The sequence below is a fragment of the Melanotaenia boesemani genome, chromosome 19, assembly GCF_017639745.1.
Source record: "Melanotaenia boesemani isolate fMelBoe1 chromosome 19, fMelBoe1.pri, whole genome shotgun sequence".
Lineage (NCBI taxonomy): Eukaryota > Metazoa > Chordata > Actinopteri > Atheriniformes > Melanotaeniidae > Melanotaenia > Melanotaenia boesemani.
Genome location: NC_055700.1, coordinates 12,254,012 through 12,266,415, shown reverse-complemented (window position 1 = coordinate 12,266,415; position 12,404 = coordinate 12,254,012). Strand labels below are relative to the sequence as shown.

Genomic DNA, 12,404 nt, shown 5'->3' with positions numbered 1-12,404 from the left:
TTTTTGATATAAAATGAACGTTTTTCAGTTTGTGTCAATCCCAGACTTTTCTTTCTCTTCTAGGTGAAAGGCATCATTTAAAGGGTTTATGTGCACTTTTTTTCTGCCTTTGTTTAGCTGCACATTTTAAAGAGAGCGTTATAAAACAGTTATGCTGGCCACGCTACCCTTTAATTGTTTTTTAATTGACAGAAATCATGGAACTGACGTGCATCTGTAGTTAACATCTTACTCACATGTTGGATAAGTGCAGCCTAGCAGCCTAATGTCGCATAATTAGCCTGCCACCAGCCTAATTGGTCGTTGAGCCGCAGATGACTTTAAAGAGCAATGATGCTCCCACTCATTGTGGACAACCCACGTACAGAAACAGCCACGTAGTCTGTGTGTGAGTGAGTGAGAGAGCGTGTGTGTGCGTGTGTGAGTGATCAATCGCTCTTTCTCCATCTCTGTGGCGTAGGAGGCGTCTGTCAAACCTGTGGAGCGTCTGTGCGTCCTCTCTGGCTGTGTCTGTCGGTCCGTGGAAGACACTACACCCGTCGTCTTCAGAGGAGCTGAAGTTTTGAGACCATAAACCCGTTTTTTCTGCTCTTTGTGGGATTCTCCGGTGTGATCCCGGAAGACTCATCACAATTTTTGCCTGGGAGGAAGTTGAAGCAAACAGGTGCGTAAAACACGTCTTTTTAATTTAATGTCTTTCTTCTTAAAATATCATCCACCAATGTGCCTTTTGTTCAATTTGAACAACCCAAAAGATCCGTTCTTTCACTCATTTTATTATTTGCATTAATAGTAAACCCATTGACGATTTCACAGCCAGATTGTAACCAATTCCTACAGGTGGGATTTTCAGCAGCCTCGGAACAGAGCTGCTCCTGTCAGCAGCACAAATATTCCACCCGACAATATTGTCTGAACAAACCTGTCGTAGAGAAATACGGGGCGGTGCCATCGTTTGAGTGTGTGTGTGTGTGTTAATACTGTGTTTAAATTCATCCCTGTGCCTTCTCTTCTCATCGCGTCTCCTTGCAGCTGTGCGCGTGTTATTTAGGAGCCAATCAAGCCGCCATGGACGCGTTAATGAAGGGTTTCTCTAAAGCCAAGGATGGGGTCGTGGCAGCGGCGGAGAAAACCAAGCAGGGAGTGACTGGAGCGGCTGAGATGACGAAGGATGGAGTTATGTTTGTTGGTGGGTTCTGGGAATTAATTTGAAGGAGGGGACTAACACTTAAAATAAATCCTATTTCTATACTTATTCTTAGGCTACTGTTTTCACAATTGTGACTAACTGGTCTTCATGTTGTTTCAGGAACTAAAACAAAGGATGGAGTCTCCACAGGTAACAACATAATGTATTTTAATGCAAGTCTTGCTGGTCTTGTCTGAGCAACCTAACACAAAAGATATATAAAATAAAGACAATAATCTTCTTTCTTACTGAATTCTTAGGTGTTTTTTTAAAGACAGTTATATTGCAATCCCGCAAGTGAATAAGTGTCATATTTTCAGCCTCCCTGAACACAACTTGCTTTACTCCCTATTGGCCTTGCTATATAACAAGCAGAGAAGCAAAGGGAGGCCTATATACTGGTACCCAGGGATATTGCTGAATTGTTGTTTCCTATATGATGGCTGCAAGTAAAGCATGTTCAAGCTTTTAGAGCCTGGATTATAAAAAGATTACGAGACAAATATGTCAGGGCATAATGTCTTGTCAGCGATCTGCATGAGATGATCTGATAATCTGCTTTCCAGAAGTCCACACAGGCCAAGATGATACCCTGCAAATTGTCAAGTCTTGATTAATTACACTGATGGATTGGTGTGAGCTGTAATTCCCCTCCTTTCAGCTTGATGCTCGTTCAGCTCTGAAATGCTAAAAACAATCTTTAGAAAAAAAAAATTTAAATATGAGGGGGAAAAATATGTTTAAGGCTTCAGTGAAATTGATTGCATTAATCAACTTTGGAAGCACTGGTGTAATGAATACCTAAAACATCAAATGCCACTACAAGCACTTAGAGACTCCTGGTTTCTGCTGCAAATATAAAAAACTAATAACATTAATAGTGTTAATTAAAAATTAAGCCTCATTGAAATACCCCCCAACCACCACATTCTTTTCAATGCAAGCTGCAAGGTAAAATATAGACTATGGGGAAAGAAGAGGCTTTGATTTTGAGTGTAAAAGCAACAGCTAGTGCCCACAGTACTTTATATTTCCTGAGCATGTCATTAAAAAGCTGCAGCTTCGCCACTCAAATTAATCCAGAAGCATGGATAGCTTAGAAATCAAGTATTGTAGGATCTGTGTCACGTTCATGTTTGCAATCCTCGCAGGTATAGACGCTCTGTACAGATAGCCTGCTCAAATGTCCTCACTTCTATTTTTTATCTCTCATCTCCTTCTTTTGTTCCTACAGTTGCTGGTAAAACTGTGTCTGGAGTGTCTCAGGTGGGTGGAGCAGTGGTTACCGGGGTTACCGCTGTGGCCCAGAAAACTGTGGAGGGTGCTGGGAATATTGTCGCTGCCACTGGATTGGTCAAGAAAGATCCAGCCAAACAAGTAAGAAAAATACACTTTATTTTAAACTGAATTGAAACGTAATTGATTTTATACGTGAAGCTAATGGAGCCTGATCACAGAGCTTGTCCACAGAGTATTAATCTAGATTTTTTTTTGTTTTTTTTTAAGCAGTCAGGCTAAACAAGAGCAATATGGCAATATGAACAATCTGAAATAATTCAGTCTGTTTGAGAAAATTCTGTAGGTAAAATTTATTTATTTTTTTTTTAAATAAAGATCACGTAATAAATCCATGCCTTTCAGAAATGAGAGATTTTCATGATGCAGGGGACTCTGGGTGAGCGCTTCTTTTTCCAGGTTAACTGATGGCTCAAAAGGCCAAACAAAAGATAGATCACTTACCCTCAATTACCACACTGGTTTTTCTTAGAATCAGATGTGACCATATTTGGACAAAGGGGAGGAGCTACAGTGAAACCTGATTAGACTAATGCATCATTGAAGTCAGATAACTATTTAATTGTGGTATCATTTTCAAAATTACCATCAGCACTCTGAGCTACAGAGAAATTCTCATATTACACATCAAGTAACATCAAATTTCAGAGTTGGCAGGTGGGAGTTAAGTCCCAGAATTAAGAGAAATTAATTTAAAATTTCCCTGACATTTTCAACATTTCAGCGTTTTCTTGGTGGCATGTTGTGTTTCACTCAGTATGATGGGCAGCCATAAACTAAACGTTTCTTCTTACAGCTTCAAAATTGCAGGTTTAGTGTTAGAGTTCAGCAGAGGAGACGAGTGCAGGAATTTGAGGCAACTGACATAACAAACCGCATGCTTTTTCTTTACTTTCAGTGCTGCTTGCTAACAGCTGGAGGAGCAGACTGCTTCTTCATAGCATTGTGCCTTGGTCTTTGAACCTTTTGGCATTTGAGGTTGTATGCAGTTCTGAAAACAAATTTTTGTTTGAATCCTAACTGGTAACTGGTTTTATTTCTCATTAGTTTATACGATTGAGCTTACATTTCAGTTAACTACAACAATGAGAAGAGTCAAAGAAGAGGTTTGGAGCTCTACGAAAATACATGTCCAAAGAAGTTTAATAGTCTTCAGTCATAAAAACAGAAACTTTTGATCTATCAATAAGTTGAGGCTCATTTCAACACTTACATCAATAAAAAGTGTACGCACAAATATGACAGATTCCAGTAGTTTGCAACATAAAACATCCCTCCATTTTCTATAGCAGCTGTAAGCTGACGCTTCCCTTTCCTAAAATGGTGTCCTGACCTTGAGTGATTTGTCATCACTTCTCATATTTGCTGCAAGTTTTTCTTCTCTGAAATGAAAGCTTTACATACTGTTAGCTTTCCTGTATTCTTCATCAGTCAGTCTGGCCTTCGTTTGTCAAGGAGAGGGGAGGAAGCAAAGGTAGTTTACCGTAGCAAACGATTTGCTGTTGAGACACAAGTCAAACATGAAAAATGACTCTCCTTCATTTCTCTCAGAGGATTCTCTTGTTTTGTCTTTTACTCTGTCTTACAATACAGTCAAAGCAAAGCAACCATTTTACGTGGCAAACTTAAGTATTTGAATGATTTTAGTGAAAACTCGTGTATGCCATGCAACAGTGATTCATGCATGTGGCTTTTCTTTACAAATATGGTATTTTTTTAATAAATAAAAAACAAACAAAATATATAAGAAAAGTGCTTGAAAACATTTGCTGACATTTAATTAATGTACAAAGACTTTAATTGAGCTGTTACAAACTTAATTAAACATTGGAGTCACGTAATTTATCTTTCTAACCTTAAAACTATGAATTTCTGACTTGTTAGATGCCACACTGACATCTATTGTGTACATTTCTGGAGACGGTGCACTCAGCAATGACCCGAGGCTGAGAAACACACTTCATAGCTTTTGCTTCCTGGACGCCTAAGTGACATTACTCACTAGCTGCTAGATATAAATACATTGGCTGTTTTGAACATGCAGCATGGCTGATTCAGCAAAGAATTGCAAGAAGATATTATAGAAAGGAAGAGAATAAAAGAAAGAGAGACAGAGGAAGAGTTAAGAGACGAGACAACACCAGGCTGACTTTTACTGCCTGGAGAGAGCTCAGAGTACAAGTAGGATGCAAGCTGGATGCTGAATTAGCCGTCGTCATAGGGTACATTATTGAGAAAATATTCCAGCGTTTTTGTAGTGTCTTTTAAAGGACTAATCTAGGGGGTATATAGTGACATCTAGCAGCAAAGCTGAAGATTGCATCCAATCATATATCCACTAAACATAACTTTCCTGTACCAAGCAAGAAAAAATAAACACACACATACACACACACAAAAGAAAAATTCTTTTTAAAAAAAAACTCTCCAGTGTGTATTAATTTGTAGCTCAATGGCAATGACTGTGATTTAAAAAATAAATAAATAAATCACAAAGACAACATATCTAATGCTGGAAGTCAAATATGTTGTTGTTTTTTTTTTAATATGCTGTATTGAAGTTTGATGGTATTATAGCTTTTCTAGTCTTGGAAACTAAAATGAGAAATTGCAGTAATTTTAAAAGATAAATTGTTTCCATTTTTTGCTTGATTTAGGTTTTCAGCTGTATAGATGGCTTTGGAAGATTATTCTTTTATAATATTCATGCCCCAAGACCCCAAACTGGGTTAAGCATTCTGGCGACTTGAGTGAAATCTTCCACAATCGCCTTCACAACAGAAGAAGCTACTCTAACGTGAGATCATGTTGGGACTTCTCAGTTCACACTTTACAGACTATTGCTAAAAGAAGAGGTGCTGCACCTTAGTGGTTAACATGACCCTGACCCTATTTTTGTCTTAACATTTCACTGACATGAAAAATGCTTCAGTTAGCCCTCAGGGATGCAAACAGTGTGTCTGTGGTAAGTTACATTTAATGTAGACAGATCATGTGTCATTCATTTCCATTTTTATTTTATACTAGTTTGTATCAGTATATTAATTGTTCAAAATAATTGTTTCATCAATGTGGCTAGATAAGTAAACCATGAAGGATGAAATGATGAAAATAATCAGCCTCATTACGAGGAATCCTGATGAGCAAAACTGGCAGGCAGAACAGACAAACAGATGGACAGCAAATTAAAGCAGCCTAACCGATGGAGAGTTGGTGGACTGTCTGACAAAAATAAACACAGATTTTGAAAAATATTTATCAGTTTTTTTCAGGAGGACACTGACATACAAAGAGCAGCAGACTGTCCTCATTCAACCATCATTCTCAGGCACATTAAACATCAGTAATATTGATTTTACTTAAAAAAAATAATGCCAGGTTGAAAAAGTCCTTCTGTGACTCTCAGCTGACACACAAACACATAAAAGCACACCCACAGTTGAGCAAACAGAGGACGGTGGAATGCTTAAGTCTTGATTAATCTTCTCATCTGGTTGTTTCATCAATTCATCAGCTGCTGGTGACTCATTGGGATGCAGACACATTGGAAAGGTAGAATGATGGAAAATAACAATTAGACAGAGAGGCAGAGAAGTGTAAGTAAAGGAGAGAGAAGAAAAGAAAGACGTCCCTTATTGCGTCAGAAAAGATGCGGCTTTATTTTATGTCCCTCAGGAAGCAATTTAAAATGAACAAATCTTAAAGTCTTTTGACTTTAAAGTGATCACACAGAAAGCAGAAGCCCCTGGCATGGTCCAAGTACATGTGCATCTAAAGGCACACACATCTGTCCAGGTGAACAGATGGAGGCTTGATGGGTGGTGTTAAATGCATCAGCAGGAGGAGAAGGTGCAAGAACTGCTTTCAGGTTACGTTGTCCATCTGCAGTCGTCTCGCAATCACACACGCACACACATGTCAACACGCTGTGACCACTCCTCATTAAGGAAGGACAGCTCAATGGCACAGTGTAATCATGACAAGACAGGACCGACGTCACTTCCATTTTTCATTAGTGCTTCGAGCCTTGTCCCTTTTTAGCAAGCCCCTCATTTAAAGTGATCTGCTATCACAATGACTCATGAAATAAGTGTCCTTCAGTGTATCCAAGGGCAAAGTTTGGGGAATTCTGTGTGTCATTTACATTCAAATCTTTATTTCCCAATTGGATTAAGTCACCTCAATGAATAGATCTGAAGCTGTCTCCCTGCTTGCTTTTGTAAAAGTAGCATCATGTAGCGTAGATGCACCCACTTCACCAATGTTCATTCTTTTAAATGACTTGTATCTGTTGTTATCAAGCTTCTGATTACACACTAGAACTAGTTAATCGGGTGTAAATTAGATTTTGGGTTAATAAACCTGGATTGTGAAGGCAACCTCCACAGTAGTCATGTGAAAATATCATGTGGAAGGTTTCAATTTTAACCCAAATCGTTATTTTCTTCCCCTTCAAACCTAACTGCTATTTAAAGATAATCAAACAGCTCACTGAAAGAAATCTATCCTAGCAGCCTTCTTTGTTCCTCTGGCATCAGGAAGAAGTGGATGAACAGGGATCAAACTGATTGGTTTGTATTGTAGCCACTCAGGTCATTATACCAGAGTTGTGACATCAGAATTAAAAATGGGCTGAGCTTGACAGTGTAACAAAAATGAAAGGGACAAAGCGTAGAACGATGAAAAGCCCAAATACCAGATATGGAGGGCAGATGTGAGGGGAAAAGACTGAAAAATATTGAACTTATTTTTTATTAAAAGCAGGATGCCCATCCAATAGCTCCTTCTAAATTTATAGACAAACAGCTTCATACTCTAATACCTCTCAGGAGGGGATGTCAGGGTTCCATCATCCAGCAGTGGGTCCTGTAAAAAAAAAGGGCATAGTTAACTTTTCCTCGACATAAACACGTTTACCAACTGTAAAATCTTACCTAGAGGCTCTGAAACTGACTTTTATAAAAAGAGGAGACTCATTAATTTTTTAGCTCTCTGCAAGACATCTGCAGCTCATTCTCCGTCCCACTGTGCTGACTGACATCTGCTTTCCAGTCAAAAATAATAAATTAGGAAGTGATATTGTATAAAAAAGACGGTAGCCCAACACAGCCTGCAGGATGCAATGTAATGCAATTCCTTCGTGTTGTCATAGCCTGCATGGCAGCTACTGAACACAACTCCATGTGTGTTGAGTCTCTACAGCACTGAGGTTAAACAAGCAAGGCAAGGGGGAAGGATTTAATCAGCTCGTCTAATCAGGCATACCAATGTTTAAAAAAAATATTTAAAAATGTACTTTGGGTGTTAAATTGATACAAGTACTTTGAATATCAAATCACAGCTGCAATACTGAATTATTTTCTGATCGTACACAGCTGCGGTTTAGTTAGAAACCTGAATACAAGCTGTGATTTTTAAAACACGAACAAAATTAAAATGATCTTTTGTCTTCTTGCAGGGTGAAGACCCCTCAGCAGTATCAAATGCCGCAGAGTCACCAGTTGATACTGACCCAGCTGAGGTCACAGAGGTAAGAACAATCACACACCTCCCGCTGTTTGCTACCCGCTGACAAAAGGTCAAGCACATTTTCACTTTTATATGATGGCTACAGTTAGTCACTTCAGTATATATTCATCTTTAATATACTGTAACAGGAAAAAAGACAGATCTAATATTGTTTTTCTATCTTTTATCCTATGACAGCTTAGGAATTTGTTTACAATTAATATGCATTTCTCCATATTTATTTAACAATAAAGAAAAGACTCTGAGACATAATCCTGCTAAGGCCAGACAACGTTTGAGCCCAGCATGGCCTCAGTCAGGGTTCATAAATAAATCATTTACAGGTGGAGTAATATTACATCAGCTACAATGTCTGTGATATAATATTGTTATGCTGTAAGGTGATGTCATCACCCTGCATGCGAGACAGTAGATCCCTTGCCCACCTCTGTATTTTGTTTGCCTCTCACAGGAGGACACCGACGAGTAAATGGCTTGAAAGCTTCACAATCGAAGATCAGTGACCGAAACATTCCATGTTGCTCTGCCAAGTCCCGTCGTGCCTCATTTTTTGGTCCATCGTGGCGTCTGTGCTCAGCATCTGTGCGTTTCTGTTTGCGTGTATGTCTTAATGTGTGTAAACGCGACTGAGAAATGTTGTTTAAGCATATTTATCTGTCCTCTGTCCTGAAAGGCACCTCAGGTGTGTGTCATCTGTGTACAGCTGTCATTTACAGTGATTCCCTCCCACTGAGAAGGCCACCTGATCACATTCTGTGTGTGTGTGTGTGTGTGTGTGTGTGTGTGTGTGTGTGTGTGTGTGTGTGTGTGTGTGTGTGTGTTCCTTCCTGTTGACTGTGTGGCTATACAAGTAACTCAAATATGGAAATAAACTACAAACACCTAAGTGTCTCTATATAAATGAATAATTTACAGTGATATATTTACGATGGAAACATAATGATATTCTCTATTTTTGTCCGTAAACTGTTTTTTTGTGATGGACTATAAAGTGCTGAGCTCTTTGTGCATTCATATTGTATTTTTTAGCATGTAAACTACAATTCAGCTTAACTGCTGTCATGAATTTATTTGGACTTAAATGTTGAATAAAATATGTAAAGAGTGGAGTGACTTGTCTTTCCAGTATTTCAGAAATCTTTGGATGTGTTTCGCAATAAAAACTTAGTATGCCTCTAAATGCAGATGGCTTAATTACCTCAGCCAAATGTTACATTATCGGCAGCGCACATCTGTTTGTCTGTTCGCAAGCTAGTTGAAAAAGTAAAGGATGGATTTTGATGAAATTTTCAGGAATTCTCTGAAATGGAATAAAAGTGATCGGGATCACCATCTGAATCCAGGGATTTTTTTGAACACTAGAACCACCAGAAGGGGTAATAATGACATCCCGCCAATGCAGCATTAAACAAAGAAATGACAAAGATGGTCTTTATAGAGTGGTATCCTTTTAACCTTTTTTTTAACGGAGTTAAACAGGGCTTCACCAAGTTGGGCCCCAGCTGAAACCCAGTTAAAACCAACCTGAAACCTAAATGGACAAACACAGGTGAGGCCTCTGAGGAAACTGTGGATAAATCCGCTTGGGACCTTTATCTGCAGCCTAAATTTAACCCTTTTGGGCCCTAAGTGAACATGCTGGCTGGGAAGTTTCTACTTTATTATGCATTGTTTTTGTTCAATTCTCCTAAATATTAGAAGTTAATAACAGTCAATACAGTTTTTTAATTGTCAAAAATTACATTAGGTTATATAATAAGCTGGGTTTTATTGAACAAAACTGCCTATAAGTAAAACAGCATTTATTTGCCAATCACTGAAAATTGTTCTAAATTATTACAGATAACAGTTTTAAAACATTAAATAGGTATAAAGAACTAAAAATGTACAACTGTCATATTTTTTACATTGCTTACATTATTTTTGTAAAACAAATTAAATAATGTGACAGATCCGGTTACATATTAAAATAGAAGCCTTTCATTGATATAATCCCAACAACTCTCATCCATTGAACTAAGTGGATGGATAGTTTCTGCTTGTATCTCATCCTTTTAAGGATATTCCACAGATTCTCTAGGTTTTCAGGTCAGGGGATGATAGTGGCCACACCACAATCTTTACAAACTTTACACACGATGGCAGCCCAAGACTCATTGGTAGGAAATGGTCAGTTATAAACAGCATGTACTTTGCATGTGTTATTTTGACACCTTTTGGGGCATATTACTCCCCATTATTCCATCCCAAAACATCACTCCATCACCACCTTGCTGACGTAGCAGCCTTGTTGGAACATCCGGAACTCTCTCCTTCTGGACCATCCAGTGCAGCACGGCATCATTGAAGAAAACTGTTGGAAAATTAGTCTTCGTGTATTTCTGAGCCCAATGCAAATGTTTCTTTGACAGAACTGGTTAAGGGTGACAGAAGTACAGCTTCATGGACAATTGCAAGCCTCTGGAGTATCATGTGTGGAGAGTCTTTTTTTTTAAGTTTTCATCAACACCAGAAGCTTTAAATACCTACTTGCTGCTCATCAGTGCCTTTTCAATAGCTGCTCTCTTAATACGATGCAGATGGAGACGTTCCTTGATGTGCAATAATCTGACTGAATCCGTTTGTTCTCCGAATCACATGCAAATTTAACAGTACGATGATCTTGCTTAAGGATGCATTAAATGTCCAATGTTTTTATTCTTTTTGCAAAGCACTGCACTATTTCATGTTTTTCATTTGCAGAAAGATCGTTTTTTCCCCCTATACTGCATGGAAACCTCACTAAGTGGTTTCCCTTTAATTAAGCTCACCTGAGAAACTAATTATCAAATCTATCTGAGATTACTATCAGTGATCTACTAAACAAACAGAAGACATAACAAAAAAAATCCTCCACCAAAAAACAAAAACTGAAATGTTTCATTAACCGAAAACCTGCAGAATAATTTGGAAATGAGTCATGGTTGGGATACATGCTGGTGCATTGTTTGTCATATTTTACAGTACATAGCAGTACTGAGTGCAATACTTGCTGTGGTACAATGACCATTTTTAATGTCTTGGAGTTCCCAGGCAAATACATAATTCTGAGCCCCTAACATCCAAGATGGCAAGTGCTAAATTACTTAACTAATTAATGAAGGTGATTGTGGCTGCATACATCTATTATATGTACCAGAGCAGAGACATATAGGGCCAGAGCCTGTAAAAGGCTGTGATTCAGACAGAAGAGCATGTTTTATTCTAATCCTCAAGACTGTTGGTCCTCTGCCTCTTCATATGCCTCCATATCCAGCCCTGACCACAACATCGAGCCCTCGCCCAATGACAGAAGACCAGCTGCATGGCAGGACCATCACAACCGGTGAGTTAGTATTTGTGTGATTGAGTAAATAAGAAACAGACTGGATGTGCTATGGATCCAGTTAAGACTCATTTAAGTAATAAACTAGTTAATTTACCCAAACTGACATGTTGGAAAATACACATTTCTAGTGATGTAAAAGAAGAGAAAACACAGCAAAGGTAAATATCAACAGCAAAACAAGAAATGAAAGACGAAAATAGATAACAAATATTAAAAACAAATCTAAAATATGTTTCCAGAGGCTTCAGAAATCTTATTTTACCCATCATTATGGTTTGTATCCCAGAACCATCTGAGTATTCCTCTGGTGCCCACCTGTCTAGGTGCAGGTGATTGCATGAGCTATCTGTCATGATTAACTAGAACCAGTCAGATCAACAAGATGCTACAGGTGAAGCAAATAAGGAAACAGGATCTACTGAGTGTTGACACCTTATTAAAAATCGATTTTATGTGTTTTATGCATTAAATTGTATTTCAGGAAATGTTGTGAGTCAATGTAATTACTGAATGTAATGCTGATAGATGCACATGTGTATTATAACATTTTGTCACTAGTGTTTTGGGCTTTTTTTTGTTTCGTTTCTATCCAGGGTAGAGTATGATGCTTATTTTAAATATATTCTTTATAGACATCATTTGATGGGTTGAATGCTCATTTTTGTCATGCACACATGGACAAAGACAGCCAACCATGATCTTTTAGCATTCTAAAGATTATACTGTTATGTCATGCAACTACTCTCTTATACATTTTCCTGCAGCCTGCTTTTCAGTGCAAAAACAAAGAATATTTAGTTTTACACCACCCTTACTGTATATTCAAAACGTTTCAGTATCTTGATATTTACGAACACGGTAATATCAACATGGAACAGCATCATTAAAATGTAACAATAAATGATTATCCTCTTCATTAAAAGAAAACATTACACACATTGTAATGCCTATGCTCAAATGGATTGCAATGCATCTTCACACTCATTATAATCTCATGAGTAAGTGGGACAAAAACAGTCAGTC

The 12,404-nt window shown here is 38.1% G+C and overlaps 1 protein-coding gene across 1 annotated transcript; it reads left to right on the top strand.

Annotated features, from left to right (window-relative positions):
- The first annotated feature begins 390 nt into the window (after positions 1-390).
- Positions 391-9,121, top strand: LOC121630601 (alpha-synuclein-like). The gene is made up of 6 exons (XM_041970999.1): positions 391-666; positions 1,033-1,189; positions 1,310-1,339; positions 2,424-2,566; positions 7,944-8,015; positions 8,466-9,121. Exons 2-6 carry the CDS (start codon positions 1,069-1,071, stop codon positions 8,481-8,483), a joined length of 384 nt encoding a protein of 127 aa, XP_041826933.1. The 5' UTR covers positions 391-666; positions 1,033-1,068; the 3' UTR covers positions 8,484-9,121.
- The last annotated feature ends 3,283 nt before the right edge of the window (positions 9,122-12,404 follow it).